Raw genomic sequence first — 18,365 nt, 5'->3', positions numbered from 1 at the left:
GGTTTACTTGGGGAGAAAAAAAAAAAAAAAAAGGTGTTGGTTTGTTGTGGTTTTTGGTTGTTTGTTTGTTGTTTTTTTTAATGAGGAGCACATCAAAACTGTTTGGGTTTTTTTTCCCCCTTTTATTCCTTACGGATCTGTGTGGGATTCATGCCTAGAAGCTGTGTCGGGTGCCAGGCCGCCGGGCTCAGCACGTGCTGTGTGTGGGGACAGCAGCAGCCACATTGACCAGCGTGGAACAGACCCAGGTCTCAGCTGACCAAACCCGACCCGGGAGCCTGCAGCCCACATCCTCCGCTCGGGGACTCTCTTCTGCCTCCCACCGCAGCCCTGGACCGGGGTGCTGAACCCAGGCGAGACTGAGAGGGACCCCAGAGAGGAACCTCCCCTGCTCATCCCTAACTCATGGCCTGTGAGAAGATGCTGTAGAGTCAAAAAGTCTCACCGCAGCCCTGAGCGTGACTAGCAGGGAAGTCCAGAGCTGCCACACAATGTTGTCTTCTGATCAACTGCGATTCCCACAACGTGCTCTTACTTCAAGTTGTTGTTGCCCGGAGTTGCCATAGCAGGGACTGCTGAACTCCAGGCAATGGAGATAACAGTGTCGTGGATTTGAACCTTCTCTTGTGCCGTTCCCATGGTCACTGCAGCAGAGTTGGTGAGGACCCTGATGAGATACACGAAAGCTCTGCACCGTACCCCGTAGATGATCCCCCAGCCTCCATGGCCGGTGCCATTTCACTAACGCCCCCCGGCTGGTAACCAACTCAGTCTAGTTTTTAAAGCCTAAATCTCAAGCCAGCTGAAACACAACCAAAAGCCCCCTCAGAAAGGGTGCAATTAGCATGGCAAAATGATGGGCTTTGCTCTGCCATGCATTGCTGATCTGCCCCGCAGCCACTCAAAGGCTCCAGTTTTCCCAGCTGAGTAGAAGACAAGGTTAGTGCTCCAGAGCTATCACTATGGCAGCATTTACGGGGCTTGAGGATAACAGGGAGGATTTCGGACTTCCCTGGACTGCTCTGTGCTGCCGGCAGCAGCCCTGTCTCCTGCTCAGGCAGCCCAGGGCCAAGCCAAGGTGCACAGCGTGGAGCTGAGCTGCCCCCCCTGTGCTAACCACACACGTGCCCATGCGGTCCACAGTGTCCAAACCATCCTCATCCTCGGGGTCAGCCCTAAGCACGACACAGGGATACGTCTGAGCGGCTAAACAGCCACAGCCTGCTTGCCAGCTCTGTGATGCCAAAGTCCTGGGAACAGGGATGGCAGGTCCTGGCGGTGCCCCTGAGGATGGGGTAGGAGTTTGGGGTCAGCTTGTTGCTGCAGAGAAGGACTGGGGACAAATTCTGTCCCCAGCAGCAGCAACGTTCTCCCCCACAGCCCTTCTGTCCCACCAGAAGCAGCAGCAGGTGAATGCCACCCTTCATCTCTTCTTCACTGTTTTTAGTGTCCCCAGAGCCTTTCCATGGAAACCACAGGGGTTTTGCCTACGCTACTCAGAAACACCGAGGTGGCTTCACCCACCTCCCGTGGGCACCTGGAGGGACGGCCAAGTTTCCAAGATGTGGCTGCGCTCTGTGTTGTGCTTCTCACCTGCAGCTTCTCTGAAAGATAAATGGGCAGCACTGGTGGGACTGGGCAGCCCAGTCTCATCCACACAAAACCCAGCCAGACAGCACTATGCTAACCTGTGACTGGGTGCTGTGGGCCTAAACGAAGCACCCCAGGGCTGGATGGTGCAGGTCTGCGTTGCCAAGCAGACTCCACCACGAGAGCTGCTGGGTTTTGCAGGTCGTTGTCGTGAGGACAAAAAGGCAACTCCAAGCAAACGACTGGGGATCCCTTATGCACATCATTGGGGGAGACATGGATTTACAAATGAGTGGTATGGGGGTTTATGCGAGCAGGATAGAAAAATTTCCCTACAGGTTGGTCTTCTGGGAATTTTCCCACCTCTGGAAATGCTGCAGTACTTCTTTGGAGAGCTGAGACAGCACACCAGTCATTTCAACACCTGGGGAATAACGAACTCCTGTTCAAATGCCTTAGGATGTGGCATAAAAAATACAATTGCTAGTGGTAAATTACGACGTTTATTAACATACTCTCCAAGGGTCATTCAAACATGCTGAATCACAGGCAGCATTGGTACTCCTTAAGTAATCTGCATTTTTGATTTATACTCACAGCATTCTTGTGGCTTAATTTTTCTCTTGATTATATAAAAGCAATAAGAACTGTATTTGCTGATTTTTTCTTTTTTTTTTTTTAATTTTTTTTTTTTTTTGCAATTTGAAGTTAGGCAGCATTCCATGTTTTCTTCTCTCTTCTGTTCCTCACAGTATAAGTTGTATTCAAGGAAGTGCATTAGAAAAAATGGAGGAAAGCAGATTCAGTTCTGTAACATGGTATTAGTAAGAAGGCAGAAGCCAGAAACACCTATGAATAATGCATAAAGCACCTTCTCAAAGAAGCTTCTTCATGCACTGCATTTTAAAGGTGACATGGCAAAATTTGCACAAAGATTTTAAATTTTCACAGTCGAAGCTTTGGCCTTTGGTTTACACCCATTGGTATTTTGAGGGCTCATAAGCATCTCTCAATGCAGCATGAAACAGGCCCTTTTCATTTTCCATGGCATCTACAGATGATGTAGGAGCTCTTCACAGGGAAAAAACGCTGTTTTCTCCTTCAGCGCCACTAAAAACTTTTTCAAGGTCTTCCGCTCGTCCAAGGCTGTAGTGAGAAGCATAGATCACTATGGATGGGGCAAAAGCACATTGCTGCTTCAGAGCATCCTTTCTTTTATTTGTCACATCAACAAATTCCCATTGAAATGGAGACCAGAAGCTACTAAGTCCACTGACTTCTCTGGTGTAAGAAGTAAGCATTGCACCACTGAAGTATTTACCTTCCTTACATTCTTCTAATGGATAGGAAAGGGCTGTTCAGATCTCATAATGGCAGCTGCAGGATAACCACCATGGGATTAGAAAAGAGTCCCTCCTTGGCCCCCAAGCCTTATCTCCTAGGTGGGCTATGCAGTGGGAGACCATCTACCATTGAAAAAATTATTGGCCTTTGGCAAAGGGATGATACTTCACTGGACTATCCTGTGGTGTGTCTAGAGAAAATCCTTTTTTGAAAATAAGCCAGAAGACATGAATTTATCAGTACCACCCACACAAAGTGACTCACCATACTTTCCTATTCCATATCTGCCTCAAAGCGATCCCCTCAGTGATCACCTCAGATACTTTAGCGTGACCCAAAGAGTGTGTGAGAAGGTGCAGTGGCCCCATGAGAGCTGCAAGATTTATCTAGTGGTGGAAAGCTTGGTTTGCCACACTGCTGCAGTGTGCCCTTCATGGGGCCCATTCTTTGCGTATTGGCATGAATTACCACTCCACGGAGGACTGTCCGTAAATCCCCGATCCCTTTCTGAGCAATCGTTCTGTCAGTTGATCATCATAACCATTTGTCTCTTCATTTCTTTAAAATAACCCCACCAGGGTCATGCTCTGGTATTAGATCAAAGGGTAAAGCAGATTAGGTACTTCCTTAAGCTGGGTTGCTACATAACAGTAAGTACCAGTTGCCGAAGTTCTCCAGTGCTCTGGATGTCTCTTCATCAGTACATAGCAGCAGCATCCATGAACCACTGTTTGATTTTCTAGGGTGAAATTATCTGAAGCTTGCTCATAATGTAACTTTGGTAGTCAGCACCACAAGCCAATACTACACCCATTAGAATCAGTGGCCAATACCTTCCTGCCTCTAAGAAAAATTACATTGGAACTTTTAAAAGAAATTACAAAATGGATTACCTTTTTATCATAAACTTCTTTGTGTGTTTACCTAGAAGCAAAATAATATTAATGTCACAATGGCAAAAAGGAATCTGCAATTCTAATGAATCAGTCAAATGAGTTCAGAAGCAAAGATAGTAAGTTGCAAAATTTCTGTGGGCTAAGCAGAAAGGAGAGGATCTCCTTCTGATTTAAGTTACACCAATGTCTGTCAGGAGCAATTCCAGGAATCTATGGGACCACTTTACTATAAAGCAAGAGCCAACAAGATGAGCCAGACCTGCAACAAGTGAGTGAACAGGTTCTTTGCACAGGCTTCCTCCTGCTGCATCCCCACCAACTCATGCTCCCTGGTCTCCTCGTGGTGACACAGTCCTGGAGTAAGGACAGCAACCCCCATAAAATGAACAGAGTGCTGTCACAGGGCCATGGCAGATTTACCAGAAGATTAACCGGAGATACAGAAGGACATCTGCACTAGGCCAGCATTAGAAACGTTAATCAATTACGTACTTAGGGATACTTACGTTTCCAAAACAACAACGAGAGCATCAATATGAAAAGAATGGACACCGCTAGGAGACAGGCAATGAGGATGGCATAGCTGGGAAACTGGAAGGGAGAAAAGAAAAACTGAAAAGGTTTTAGAAGCATGTTTACTTCAGACCTATTCACACGGGATTGCGTTGCCCTAGTGGCTAAGGGCTCTGAAATATCTGCATTGGGCTGGAGTTCGCAATGCTTTTCTGAGCTTGCCTGTACAAAGTATGGAGAAGACACACCAGGTTGATCATGATAAACAACATGAATTACGTTAAGTATTTAATAAATCTTCCTCTGAAGCATTTGAGCCTAGATTCATCTCACTTAACATGAACTTCTTAATAAGATGTCTAAAGTAGGAGCTTAGTCACCCTCACCCTTCTCTCAATTAGAGACAGGGAAGCATAACAACCCTCCTAAATTGCCTTTTGCCTGGCCACACCCCGAGGATGCCAGCTTTGCCTCTCCTACACGGGTGTCAGGGGGATGAGGTTTTTCTGAAATCTCCAAACCAGATGGGATGGTCACAGACTTTGGCTCTATCCACTGGAAAGATGACTAGATGGTTCCTGAGCTTCTAAACAAAAGTTCAAGCTACTCTTTGCAAACACTGCCCCTTTAGTATGAATATATCAAAAATCACTAGCATGTCCTGCTGTCCTTCTGAATTCTTGAAACTTAGAGGAAGTTTTACCTTATCTCTGTTAACATCACGTTTCTCAGCATTGCTGTCTGAACTTGCTGAAATAAAAGAGATTGAAATTATTACTGGCACAGTCGCCTGAAGGAGTGAGGGCCACTGTGGTTGTCACTGCTTTAGTCAAGGAGTAATGAACTCTCAGGGAACGAGGAGGGCAAAGTCTGGCCCTGAGTAGGAGAAAAAAAGCACCTTGCAACCAAAAGGGAACAATCTGTTTCCGCCACAAATGGTCTGTCAGGCAGTCATTGGGAAATGTCAGTCTTCATCAAGGAAAGAGGAGACTTCCCAGGGAGAGCCCATGAAGCAAGACAGTAGAAACCAGTCTGCTGTGAAAGAGTTTTCAATTCTGTAAGCATGACAAGATGCCATAGAGACCAGAGGTAGTAAACAGGGTACAAGGCTAAGTGGAGGAACTGCCTCAGTTTAACTGTGGTCAGACTTAAGTGTGATCGCCGTTTTTGCAGGCTGCGTTAGTACTGAAAACCACAGGGAACTTCCTTACATTCAGATAACTTACCACGGTTTTAGGAAAGCTCTGTGAAGATAATGCATTTTTTTTCTATCTAGGGATATTACGAATAATTCAGTTCTAGCTTTCTAAGCTTTGGAAATAGGGGTGAATTAAATGAATGCTCAAGAACACTTGCAGCAAACTTTTCTGCTGTTATTCTATGATCCTACTCTCTTACTTTTGCTAGTGAATTTAAAGTCACAAAAAATTAATCTAGGCTTGGGCCTTAGCTCATCATGACCTCATGCTACAAAGTACTGAAGTATTTAAGTATTTGGAGCACTTGATCTGTCACAGGAAGCGCGCAATGTTTAGCAGCATCTTAAAAACAGAGGAGTCACTCAGTTTAGTGAATCAAAACCTCAGCTTGCATCCTGTGACAGGAAAGCTCCTATGCCTTAGGTCATGCCCTAATGTATAGAAAGACTGTGATGAGTAATGCTTTCAGAGGTGTAACAAGAGAACAACCATGGATCCTCCATCTGAGCAAAATGTACCAAGGACCAGATGAGTCAGTTGTCGAGGCATCTCTATGCAACACGCTTGCGGTGCTGAAGACCACAGCCAAAGGAAACTTTATATGAATAAGACACCCAGAATGTCACATGCTGATGGGGGTGATCAGGTGGTCACAAATAATCCCATTAGAGAAAAAAAAATTGCTTTTTTTCTACTTTTAACTTTTCAGAGTATGTTATTCAGTGAATAACCTAATCTTCCCCGAATTCCTCAGTTCTGATCAGCTCTCTATGAGAGCTGAGTTGATTTGTCTCCACGTACCAGCTAATGTGCTTGCATTTTAACAGACATGGACAGGGCACAGGTAGCTCATACACATGCAACTGTAGCTAGAAATTTGCACTAAAGTATAAAAGAGACTATGGCTAATGAGCACTACAGCTAAACAAATATAGGTAATAAAACTCTAGCAAGGGCTAAAAATCCCAGGGATACGTTAACATTGCATGTTGCTGTATGCCTGTTTTATGGGGAAGGGCAGGGCAGGGCAGGGAAGTACAGCAGAACTACCCCCAAATACACAAGAAGTGCATATCTCCCTCCAACATACATGTCCCACAAGTCAAAATTAAACTTTCTGGAAGCATGCCACATCCTGGCTGATGGGGATGACTATTGCTTCTTACTTTCCATACCTGGAGGAGCAAGGGTTCTCTCTGGGGTCTGAAGCATGGTTGCTGCTGGAGGGGTTGCTGCTGGGGAAAAGCAGGTGAAGGCAGAAGAGAAACTACATCAGAGCCTGATCATCAGGAACCAACCACCCCAGCTAACCCAACCTATCTGGCAAGAATTCTGCTTGGAGATGGAGGGCTTTCTCAACCATAGGTTTCTCTTCCAGCCACTGTGCTAACATCGACACAGAGTTCAGCAACAAATTAGCCTTCCCTTACGTTACAATAAGGCTGAAGTTGGTCCATTTAGTGCATTATTTCACAGAGTAAAAGGAGACTGAGTCAAGAACTTAACTTGGCTTATCGCTCTTACTAGACAGTGCTCATTTATGCTGCAATTTACGGTGCACATTATGACGGTTTGGCTCTCAGAAATAGCATGACACAAGTTTTTGCATGGGTGGGGGTGTACATGACTCACATAAGCACAGTATATTTTTCTGCTGTTATTGCTTTTGTGATAGCTCTTTCTACCCCACAATCACAACTTAAGTTGCCCCCAGAATCCCAGAGGTAAGACCCTTTGCAATGGCAGAATATAGGCATTATCCAGAACTATATCAGAAAGATGACAAGTGAGACAGGGGTGAGAAACCCTCACAAATGCTCAAAAGACCAGTTTAGTCTCTTCCGTGAGCTCTCTCTGGGGCATAAAGCAACAGTTTCCTAAACTCTATTTCTGGTGTAAGTCTCTAGGTCCAGCAAAAGAAGACCTGCAAAAATCTAAATACTGTGGTTTTAAGAATGAAGAGATTCTTGGCACTACTTGAAACTAAAAGGACTCTCTTAACAGCCAAATATGATATGTCATCCTTGAATTTTAGCTTTCCTTTTTTCAAGTCCTCGTTTGAGGGCATCTGGTGAGCAGGCTATCATAATTGAGTAACTTGAGCCATTCTACTTTTATACTTGACTGAGAGACATAAAGTGCGAACTTCATGTAAGTTTGTTTATTTCTCAGACATGGTAGAATTTTGTATACCAGTTCCTTCTCTCTTGAAGAACTGACTGATATTTGTGGTAATTGCCTGCTGCTTTCCAGTTCTTTTTCTGTTGAAGGACTGGCTGATATTTGTGGTAATTGCCTGCTGCTTTCCATCATGACCAAGGACACATGTTAGGCACTGGAGATCTGAGCCTGCAGCCACATCTGGCTGAATACACTCAGTGAGGTTCCAGGCTCACAACACTCAGGGAGGATTTAAAACGGAGAGCTCAATGAACTCACAGTGATGACAAATCAGATATCTGAGGATTCAGCTTGGGTGGTGATAAAGACCAGTTCTTAACTTCTCGCAGACCTGAGATACCCAACAGTAGTGAGTGACTCAAAGTCTACTTCCTTTAGAGGCTTAAAAGCATGTTTTTCTCAGCTGTTGTTACATCCTGATCTCAAACAATTTCTGCGTGGACCCCAGACACCTCTTACTTCCAGATGCAATTAATAGCTCTCAGTACACTCTTAAGAATGGGCAATCCTTTTGCTTATGACAACTTCTTCATTTCTTTGAATGTGCAACTTCTGACCTCGCAACATTATCCTACTCACCTGTAGTTGGCATGTCTTCCACTGTGAGGGAGGTGTGAGCACTTTTAGTTCCCTCTGCAGTTGGAAGTGTACTTGGCAGTTTGGTAGTCACTGAAACAAAGTAAAAAGTAATGCTTTTAAAGGTCACTGATTAGGAGGGTCTTCATATGGCATTCAGAATTGCTTGCACAAGCCTGCATCTGCAACTAAGAGGTGAAAATCTGCACCTCGGTTTTCATGTCTGCAGCTCATCCTACCCAGATAACTGATGTACTTTACTAGCATGGCCAGTGTTTACATGTTTTAACTGTTCAGCTGTGGATGTAATTAATTGTTGCCAAGTTTAACTGGGGCACATCGTTAGGGCTGGAAGACAGGAGGTGATACAGAAAAGCTGTCCTCAGAGGTTCAGGTCACAAAGAACTCCAAGTGATAGAAGACCCCCAAAATGTACAAAACCCAGCCTTGTGTGCAGACATCAATCCGTGGAAGATAAGTTACTGATGTGGATAAGTAGCAACCTAGGAATGGTTAGGATAATAATAGGTCACTGATCAACTAAATATTAATAATAACAGCAGCCTTCATATGGGATGACAATGTAAGTACTCAATTTTAAGCATGTTTTGAATTCTCACTGACTTGATTGCTCATGCAGAACATGCTCTAAACTAACCTTTTCAGCAGACCGTTTCAATTGTCTTTCCCAAATCAAGAAAAAAATCAGTGCATAGTTGAGTGAATCTCTCTTACTCCATCCAGGTGCAGGACTTTGCATTTATTTCCGTTGTACGTCATGAGGTTTCTGTCACGTTATTTCTCCAGCCTGTTAAAACTCCTCTAAATGCAAGCCTGACCCTCTGTTATCTTGGCCATTCACCCAGGTTTGGCATCATCCACAACATTTGACCTGTGTTTCCTTAAACCTACTGAGACAGACCTATAGGCATCTCAGAGAAAACTTCCCAGATACAAATATAAGTATCTGGAGAGTCTCTACGATGCCAGAGTCAGGCTAACACCAACCATCTCTGCTACACAGAAAAAGGAAAGGATTAGTGCTGGTTACCCTTTGTACCTCCAGGAAGAGGGACAGACTCTGCTGTGCAGAACACATCGTCGTCTTCAGTCTTCATGTCAGCTTCTTGGAAATCAGTTGGAAAATCTGGGAGAGCACTGGTTGTCTCCACAGTTGCTGGAATAATATAATTTTCTGTGACAGCAAATGTTGGGAGAGCAATGGTCTCCAGTGTAATTACTGCTGGAGACTCGGTGGTTGCAGTTGTTGCTTCGGGGACGGTGGTTGTCAGGAGGACAGCAGTCTCTGCTGTTGTTTGATGATCAGCGGTTTCAGTTGTTGCTTTGGGGACGGTGGTTGTCAGGAGGACAGCAGTCTCTGCTGTTGTTTGATGATCAGTGGTTTCAGTCGTTGCTTTGGGGACGGTGGTTGTCAGGAGGACAGCAGTCTCTGCTGTTGTTTGACGATCAGAGGTTGCTTGGGGAGCAAGAGTTGTTTTTCTAAAACGTTTGGGGGAAACGGGAGCCTTTCTCGTGGTGGTTGTCATCACTGGAGAGGCTGCATGGAAAAAACATAGCCAAAAGAAAAGCTAGATCAGAGCATTCACAACTGACCCTAAGTAAAGCCAACACAGAAATGAATGAAAATTTCCTAGCTGCTAAAGTACTGAGAATGAAGGTGGGAGACTTGCTATTTAAAAAGGTTGTTTAATTAGCAGAAAACAAGCCCCAGCCAGAGTAATTCCCAGATTTACAGATTTGCTTTTCTTTTTTTTCAGTAGGTTTCAAACAACCCCTCCTTGGCCCTCTTACAGAAATGGAAGGGCCAGAACCTTGAGTGGTAGAACCCCCAAACTTGCAAACTTTGTGATTTTGCTTTTCAATGTCTTCCTAAAAATAAAATAAATAAAATGGTTCAATTTTCAGCTACCAGCTTCTTGCTAATCTTTTCAACTGGTCCTTGTTTATGAACTCTGTTGCCCTCAAACTCAGGGATAGACATGGGATTGCAGCATTCCCCCCCGCTGCCCTGTTACATAGCTTACAACAAGCACACAAGAGTGTTGTGTACATCAGCACCAATTGCATTCCTGAACACCCTGTAAAAGTAAAACAAAATTATCTTTCTGCAGTGTGGAGGGTGGGTACCATAATTTTTCCTGTGCTTTGCAATGCTTTTCAGCCTCTTCTTGACTTTGTAAGACCCTATTATTTTGCTGAGTTGCAGGATAAAGTAAGGAAGGGGGAAAAGTCCTTTAAGGTTCTGAGACAAAATTTCTAAACATGTGGGTCTCCTTATGACATGAACCAAATGAAAGCCTTTTTGGCATTGGGGTTCACCCCAAATGAAAAACTGAATTTCATTCCAAGGGCTCTTCAAATGATAAACCCCCTTTTTAATTCCATCATCTTTTAAGACATCAAATATAGATACACAATAAGAAATGAAATATATCATTTGAAAGGCAAAAATAGGGTAAAAGTTACTATTTTCTCTTCAAAACTGCTCATTGAATGTGATTCAAATTGACAACTGGTTGCAAACCACCCTTGAAAACCACATAATTTAGGAAAAACACTTATTGCCAAAGCAAACAAACAAAGAAAGCACATGTAGACTCCAATTTTCAACTCCTATCCAGTAAGAGTTTTCTCCCTGTTGGCTGTATCACAAAGGCCCCCAAACTCACCTCTGACCACCTCCAGCCGCATGTTCCTTTTGATGTCATTGAACCAACCTGGGATCTCTACGCGGCAGCAGTAGGTACCTGCATCTTCTGCCTTCACTTTCCCAATCGTGAGAGACACATCTCCATAGGAAATATAGCCCCGGAGACTATATCTCTGAGATTTTCTGAACGTCACCCTATTCCCAGTGGTGTGCAAAATTTTATTACTGCACTTTGAATTTGGGCAGGGACCTCTGCCCCAGCACATATCGGAGATGTCCTTCTGTCGTGACACCTGGTAGAAGCAAGGCAACTGAACAGGTTGCCCTATTACTCCTCTAACAACGGCTTCGGATTCGGTGTGCGCTGTCGAGGAAGAACAAGGAAAGATGAGCGTTGGCGGTCTCCGATGCATGACTCTACCTATGCAACACAAGGAGGCAGGAAAAGAAACACTCCTGCCTGCAGGCAGGGCACAGTTACCCATCCCCTGTGCCTTCTCCTGAAGCCTGGCACAGCTAACGGCCCCGGGGCACTACAGGTGACAGCCAGGAGCTCGCAGACATTGCCCTGCTGCTGGAGGGCTCCGTGCTCTGGCCCCGGCCAGCTGCTGGAGGGCTGCTCACAAAATACATCGCTCGCATCAAAGAGGTGGCGAGCAAAGCTGAGGTCGGTCACTGGCAGCCCAAGTGTGGAATAGACCTCTGCAAATGGAGCTTGGGAACTCCGCTCCCATCCCATCTCCTCTCCTAAGAGACCGTTTGAAAGTTGTTCAGAAACCTGGCGTGAAATACATCTGGTTTTCTCAGTTCACCATCATCTCCTTCAAAAAGGAAATGCTGTCACAGTTTCCTTTCACTGACAGTCTCAATAGCAGGGTCCAAAATACCTATTCATGTATGAAATTAGGGCCTAATTAAGCTGGCAGAGCAATGGGATCCGTCTATGGGAACCTGTTCTCAGAAAGGGCACTTCTTTTTCTGTTTCTGAGCAAGTCCTGCCAGCTATCCCACTTACTTTGCAGAGCACTGCGTACATAGATGTTTTAACTGCTAGCGTTATACTGATGCATGCTGTCCTTGTGCTCTTACTCTTGATAACCAGCTTTACTTGGTGTTTACAGCCAACACCCACCTTAGCATCTGGTTTGAATCTTTGCTACATACTGTTCCCTTTTAACTGCCTATGAAGTTCCCAGGTTGCTCTAAAAGGGATTTCTTCTTCATGAAAGGCACTATACAAAAAAGGTTCCCATACAGGAACAAATCTTTTCTGGTTTACATTCATCTAGTCTGTGTCGGTCCTCCTACGTTGTTGCCTTTTTTCCCCATGTTATCATTTACATATCGTGGAGCAGGAACTCGGGGACCTGGGGAGCATCCAGGTCTGGTTCTCTGCTGCAGCAAGAGGATCATCCTGCAGATCTGACATCTCATGGCCAGCTTGCTTACCCCAAAGAGGACTTACAGCAGTTGCTGCTATTATCACCAGCTTTGGCCCTGGCTTGCCAAACATTTCTATTTTGCCAGCTGTTTGAATGGCTTTTCTTTTTGGCATGACTCCCAGATAGCAAACAGATGCTTCCAACTGTGTCCATGTCTCTTTTGTTTTGTCTTTAATGGACTATTCCCCAGGTGAGGTTTTAGTCTGTGGCAGGCTGCCTCATGACTTGTTATTGGGATGACATTTCAGCTTCATTATTGCTTATCCCATTGGCAAGGTAAGCCAACTCGTTCAGGTTTCCGCAGCTCCAAATGCTTAAAGAGTAGAGGCAGACAAAACAACATGCAATATGGTGTGAAGGGCAGAAGCTTTTGCAGTGAAATGAAGATAGAAATGTGCCAAAAAATGAATTCCTGAATACAGGATAAGGCTTTGCAAGATGGCTGCTTGTTTTAGTCCTTGGAAAGGGTAGGTTCATTTGCCTTGTTACAGCAAAACAAACAGAGAAAACAGCCTCTTTCTGTGACAACAGAACAAAACGGTTCAACCAGTTGACCTTGAAAGTATCCCTAGGGGAGCAGGGCGTTAGTCACTGAGCAGGTTAACACATATTTTTCAAGTCACCCCAACAAAGAAATGTGCAAAACCACGACCAGCTTGAACTGTTCCTGGTGTTAAGGTCACTGCTGCTTGAGGCAAAATGGGCTCATCTTCTGATCTTATTTCATCCCAGTCCTGCACAGCACAAAAGCAGCTTCATTAAGCAATCCTTTAACAAATGAAAATTTACCTGCTTTTCTCTTTGAAAGAAGCAGAGCTCCGAACTTATTAAATAAATAAATAAGTAAATAATAGAAGGAAGAAGAGGGAAGACAAAAGGCACCAGATTGTCTCCAGTGCAGTTTCCCACCAGTATTGTGCTAGGAAGTTATAGGTTTTGCAGTTTCAAATCCTCTTTTAATTTATGTGAAGCTAATGTTGCTAACATCTGCCTGCCCTGTAGGTTGGTATGGAAAGCTTCAATACCGGAACAGCCTTGATTCAACAGTATGAACTTCTGCAAGGACTAAACAACTTTCTTCTCAGTTGCAGCCTCTTCCACAGAAACATTTTCCAAAAGAAATAGTAAATAGCACTGAAGGAGCATGTCTTTGAAATTAAGAGGTTTCTGAGACTGTTATATTGTGCTAGTCTTACTGTGAGAGGAATCCTACCCTTGCCCGTGGCAGATTAAGCATCCAGATTTGACCCAAGGCACCCTGAGCATCAGCTATGCCTGGGTATTCCCACTGAAGTCAGTGAGGTTGGCCACTCCAAATCCTTAATCCAAGTGAGGGAGAAATGGTCTCCAGATGTTTAATATATCTTCCAAAATAGAAAGAGCTATTCATAACTGTTCAGATCATGCAGATATACACATATTTATATACACTCTCTCTTGAACCAACCCTCAGTGAGAGTTGGTATTAAGCAGTAACTCCAATAGTTGCTGTTGTAGTGGTCTCCTTTCCGGTAGACAGGTCATTGGATGGACAAAGACATACATCCTCCAGCAAAGACAGCTGGCCAAAAAAGAAATTCTTTTTCTTGATCTATTTCTGGAATAATTTTCCTTCTTTGAGGAGATACTTGGTATCTTTTCCCTATCAATCCTATTTTTTTTTTATTTTTTTTACTTCTTCTTGAAGCTTCTGTACTGATGAAATGCAGAGAAAATTACTGATAAACAGAAAAGATGCATTTAACTGCCCACTCTGCTGGTTTCCTGAGCCTCAAGACTACCCATCCTCAGCATTGAGCCAAGTTAAAGAGAAGGTAACAAAACAGCCAGTCTCACCCTTCAGTAGCTCTGCATATAAGAAAGTTTTTGAAAATAAGACCAAATGGAGGCAAGTACCTCCAATTTACTTTGAGGCTGAAGATATGGCAAGGAAAGAGACCTCCTGTTTCTTCTGCTGAGACTGACAGAAGACAAAAAATACAGCAAAGCGCTGGCAAAGCTCCGCTTGTGCAGCAGACACCGTGGAGGTTGTGTTACCTTGCCTGAACAGGGCATGGATCACCTCTTGTCCCTCAGTGTATCTCGCCACTGAGCAAACTTTTCCACTACTTTTCAGACCAGTTTAAGAACACTGCAGTTGCTGTAGATGTTATACATAATATTTCATCCTGGCAGAGGTTAGCCAATTAATATTTAGCCACCTGAGGCAGAATTTCCTGAAATGCTTAAGTGATTTAAAAGCACAGATCCCATTAGGAACTCATGCCCCACTGAAAGTGGGTGAACCCACATTCCTGAGCCACCTCAGGCAATTTGGAAACTGCATTGCTGATATCTAAATGCGCATGCAGAAATGTAGCCGATGCCAACCACGCTCGCAAGACCCAGTCTCCCAAGTTACTCTTCTTTGACTTCTATCTCTTTTAGGATTCAGATTTTAGATGGCTAAGCTGAACATTTGGGAGTAAAAGGAGAAGAATCTCCAGCTGTACTTTTCCATACTCAATTTATAGCAGCAGACAGCCCTCAGAGTCTCAGAAAATCTTTTCTTTATCACGTATATACATTCATTACTCTCTCAGTATTTCAATTCCCTAGCTTGGGCTGTGTCAGCACTATAGTGTGGTAGTGAGACAGATGAAGAAGCAAAGCCAGAAGTACACATTTAACAGTAGTAAAGAAATTAGTTAATTTGCGGGGTCAAGAGAATTAACCAAGCCCGTACACAGAGGAAACCACATACATTTTTAAAAAGAAAAAAAAAAAAATCTTGATAAGTATTAACTCAGTAAGTTAAGAAAACTTTTGAAGTTCTGTATACAATTATGACCTTTTTCACTGTTCTGTTTTCACAAAACAAGTGTTGCTGTTCTTAATTTTATAAAATTTTTGTTTTCTGAGCAAGCACACAAAAAGCAGGCGAAGACTCACCTATAAAGATCTGTATCATAATCCAGTGAAACAGCGCAAAATGGGACATTTTAGCTGATGGAGACTCCAGGGCAGCGAGTGGAAGGAGAGAAAACTGGATCTTACGCTTTCCAGAGATGCTGAGTGAGCACCACTGAAGTCTCGTTTCTCCATTTCCAGATTTTATGTACCACAACTGCTTCTTTCCTACACTTCCGGACAGGAGCCAGTCAAGAGAGGTGATCCTCCTGCTGTATTTAGCAATAGTGCGGTCTCACTTTCAGCTCTGTGTGCAGTTCTGGGCCCCACAATTTAAGAAGGATATTAAGGTCCTTGAACGTGTCCAGAGGCGGGCAAAAAAGCTGGTGAAAGGGCTGGAAGGGTTGTCCGACGAGAAGCGGGTGAGAACTCTGAGTTTGTCTAGCTTGGAGAAAAGGCAGCTGAGGGGTGACCTCGTTGCTCTCTACAGCTTCCTGAGAAGTGGACATGGAAAGGGACGTGCTGATCCCTTCTCCCTGGTATCCAGCGATAGGACGTATGGGAATGGTTCAAAGCTGCACCAGGGGAGGTTTAGACTGGACATTTGGAAGCGTTTCTTTACCGAGAGGGTGGTCAAACACTGGAACAGGCTTCCTAGAGAGGTGGTCGATGCCCCAAGCCTGTCAGTGCTTAAGAGACATTTGGACAATGCCCTTAATAACAAGCTTTAACTTTTGGTCAGCCCAGTGGTCAGGCAGTTGGACTAGGTGATCATTGTAGGTCCCTTCCAACTGAACTAGTCTATCCTATCCCATTCTATCCTATCCCATTCTCCTTCCTCTTCCAAGATGCTCAGCATGGTACTACCACCAGAGATTTCAATGTACTATTTGTTTTGCCTTTCCATGGAACTCTTAAGGCCCATTACTGTTCTGTGGTGCTGAGCAGCGAGAACAAGCTCTGTGCTCTTACACTCCTAAGTATTTGGCTTAGTCTCTACTTTGTCTTCACTTACATTTTCTTAATCCCTTCATTTCCCCTGATTCTGCCTTCTGCTTGAAGGACCCTCCTCTTTCTTTCACCAGATTCATATTTTCTATTTGTAAAGACAGTCTTGCAGAGACATTCACAAATGTTTTCCTGAAAGAAAAAAAAATCCTTCCCAAAAATCTGCAACACCAACTCCAAGAAATACTTTTTAATCTTTCTGACTCTTTTTTTTTTTTTACTCTTCCTGGCCAATTGATAAAGAAGTTATCTGAAAGTTCTTCTCTGGAAAAGATGAGTAATAAAGCAAAAGTAATTCAGGGCATTAAGGTCAGGAACGAAGAATTGCAGGCAGACAAAACTGTGTGCAAAGGGGAGAAAAAATTCCAAGTTCAAATGATAAAATGATGGGCTTTAACCAGACATTACCCCCTCAGAGAGGAGATTTTAGGCTTATCCTGAGTAGTCAAGCCCATGAAAATGTCACCCCTCTGCTTTTTAGCATTAAAAAAGGCCAATCAAATTTTAGCAGTTATTAATAAAGCAATAGGAAACAAAGCAGAAGACAGCAATACACCACTGTCCAAATCTACCTTGGATCCTATGTATAGTTCTAGTCCCCTCAAAGCATATGTTAGATCCAAAAAGGATTCCAGGAAGGGCAAAAAGAATGGTGGAAAGTATGGAAGAGCGTCCACAGGAGGATTAGATGGTAGTCCAGGATGAGTTAGCCTGAAAAAGAGATAACCTACTGGGAAGAGGTCTACAAAATCATGGGTAGCACAGGAAGGTTGGAGAGGGATTAGTTGTTCGATATCCCCCCCAACACAGCATTCGAGAAGGACTCTTGTGCTTGCAGACCTGTTGGACCCAGTAGTACATTGGAGTAGGAGGTTACCTCTCATTAGCATCCTCATCCATCACACCACCACTATGTTACACTAGCAAGAAGTAGATCCCCAATAGACCAGGCTCCAGCAAAGGCAGGGTGCCTGGTTCTTTCACTGGCATATAGCTAACGGATGCTCCTGTACCCAACTTAGTGGCAGATTCAAGCACCGTGAAGCTCAGAGAACTATTCTGAGTTTATTCTGAATCGGTGATGCCGCAATGCTGATCTGTACCTTCACGTGCTTCAGTGCAGCATAAACAGCAACCACTGGGGATAGACACAACAATACAGCAGCGTCTTATTGTCAACATTATAAGGTAGGTTAACCAGCAATCAGTAAAATACCTAATTTGCTGTATTCTACCAGGTACAGTTCATACAATGCCAAGTAGACATGGCCCCAGCTGTTCTGTGAACGGAACTAATGAAACCTGATGTGTCCAATATCCTGAAGACTTTTTCCCTGCAATGATCCCAGTTTGTCCTTTGTCTCTCATCACTCACTATTAAGCAGTGGCTTCAAGCCCATGCCCAGCTGCTGCCAGTGCAAGGAGCAGCTGAATCTCACCTGGGGCACAAATTTGGATCTTTATCCAGCAACGAATTTCCATGAAGCTTGTCAAAACAGAATTGGTCGGTATGTTGCAGGTGACTAGGGAAGGAAGAGAATGAACACAGCATCATGTAAGCTTTGTTTCTTTAGCAAGACTGAGCTAAATGCAGCAGAGTGAATTGAGAAACATCACCCAAAATCCAAGTGTGCTGGGAAGAACCAGAAAAATGTAACTTGCTTTCTGCTTCTGTACTGCTATCTAGTGGCTTCTTGCAGGCAGAAAAGGAAAGGCAGAGAACTGTCTCAAAAAAAAAAAAATCAGTTTGCAGCTCGTTAGTTAGCCATATCACACTCAATGTGCTGCCAGTTTGTGTGCAGCTGGATAATCTCTTAATGGGTGAACCGGCTCCAAGTACCACCTGCACATCTCTGGGGCTCATTTTGAAATGCCTCTTCCAAGATCCACTGACATAAGTGGAAGTAATGAAAAAGTACAGGGAGCTTCTGCCTGCATGTATTTGCATGTATTATACTGCATATCCAAGACAAAGTTCTTGCTCCACACAACCTTTGCAGAGTCTGTTTCCCAACTAACTGCACAGCAGAAAGGAAACTTTAATCGAGATTCTGGT

At 44.0% G+C, this 18,365-nt stretch overlaps 1 protein-coding gene across 1 annotated transcript; it reads right to left on the bottom strand.

Moving 5' to 3' along the window:
* Nucleotides 1-2,084: 2,084 nt before the first annotated feature.
* LOC126050781 (T-cell immunoglobulin and mucin domain-containing protein 4-like) lies at nucleotides 2,085-17,209 on the bottom strand. Its single transcript, XM_049829104.1, has 10 exons — nucleotides 17,187-17,209; nucleotides 15,344-15,534; nucleotides 10,990-11,334; nucleotides 9,351-9,857; nucleotides 8,303-8,392; nucleotides 6,718-6,777; nucleotides 5,047-5,093; nucleotides 4,337-4,421; nucleotides 3,828-3,858; nucleotides 2,085-2,736 (listed from the first exon to the last, which is right to left on the bottom strand). Exons 1-10 carry the CDS (start codon nucleotides 17,207-17,209, stop codon nucleotides 2,664-2,666), a joined length of 1,452 nt encoding a protein of 483 aa, XP_049685061.1. The 3' UTR covers nucleotides 2,085-2,663.
* Between the last annotated feature and the right edge of the window lie 1,156 nt (nucleotides 17,210-18,365).

This window comes from Accipiter gentilis, chromosome 26, assembly GCF_929443795.1.
Source record: "Accipiter gentilis chromosome 26, bAccGen1.1, whole genome shotgun sequence".
In the NCBI taxonomy this organism is placed as follows: Eukaryota; Metazoa; Chordata; class Aves; order Accipitriformes; family Accipitridae; genus Astur; species Astur gentilis.
Note: the sequence above shows the minus strand (reverse complement) of the source record. Positions and strands in the feature narration are given on the sequence as shown.

What these genes read in the sequence shown, in the direction of transcription:
- LOC126050781 (XM_049829104.1), bottom strand. Translation starts at nt 17,209, where the DNA reads ATGGATGAGGATGCTAATGAGAG. An exon ending in GTGATGTTAACAGAGATAAG is followed by an intron (nt 4,422 to 5,046) that starts GTAAAACTTCCT and finishes TCTCCCTTCCAG; the next exon opens with TTTCCCAGCTATGCCATCCT. An exon ending in CTCGTTGTTGTTTTGGAAAC is followed by an intron (nt 3,859 to 4,336) that starts GTAAGTATCCCT and finishes TTTTGCTTCTAG; the next exon opens with GTAAACACACAAAGAAGTTT.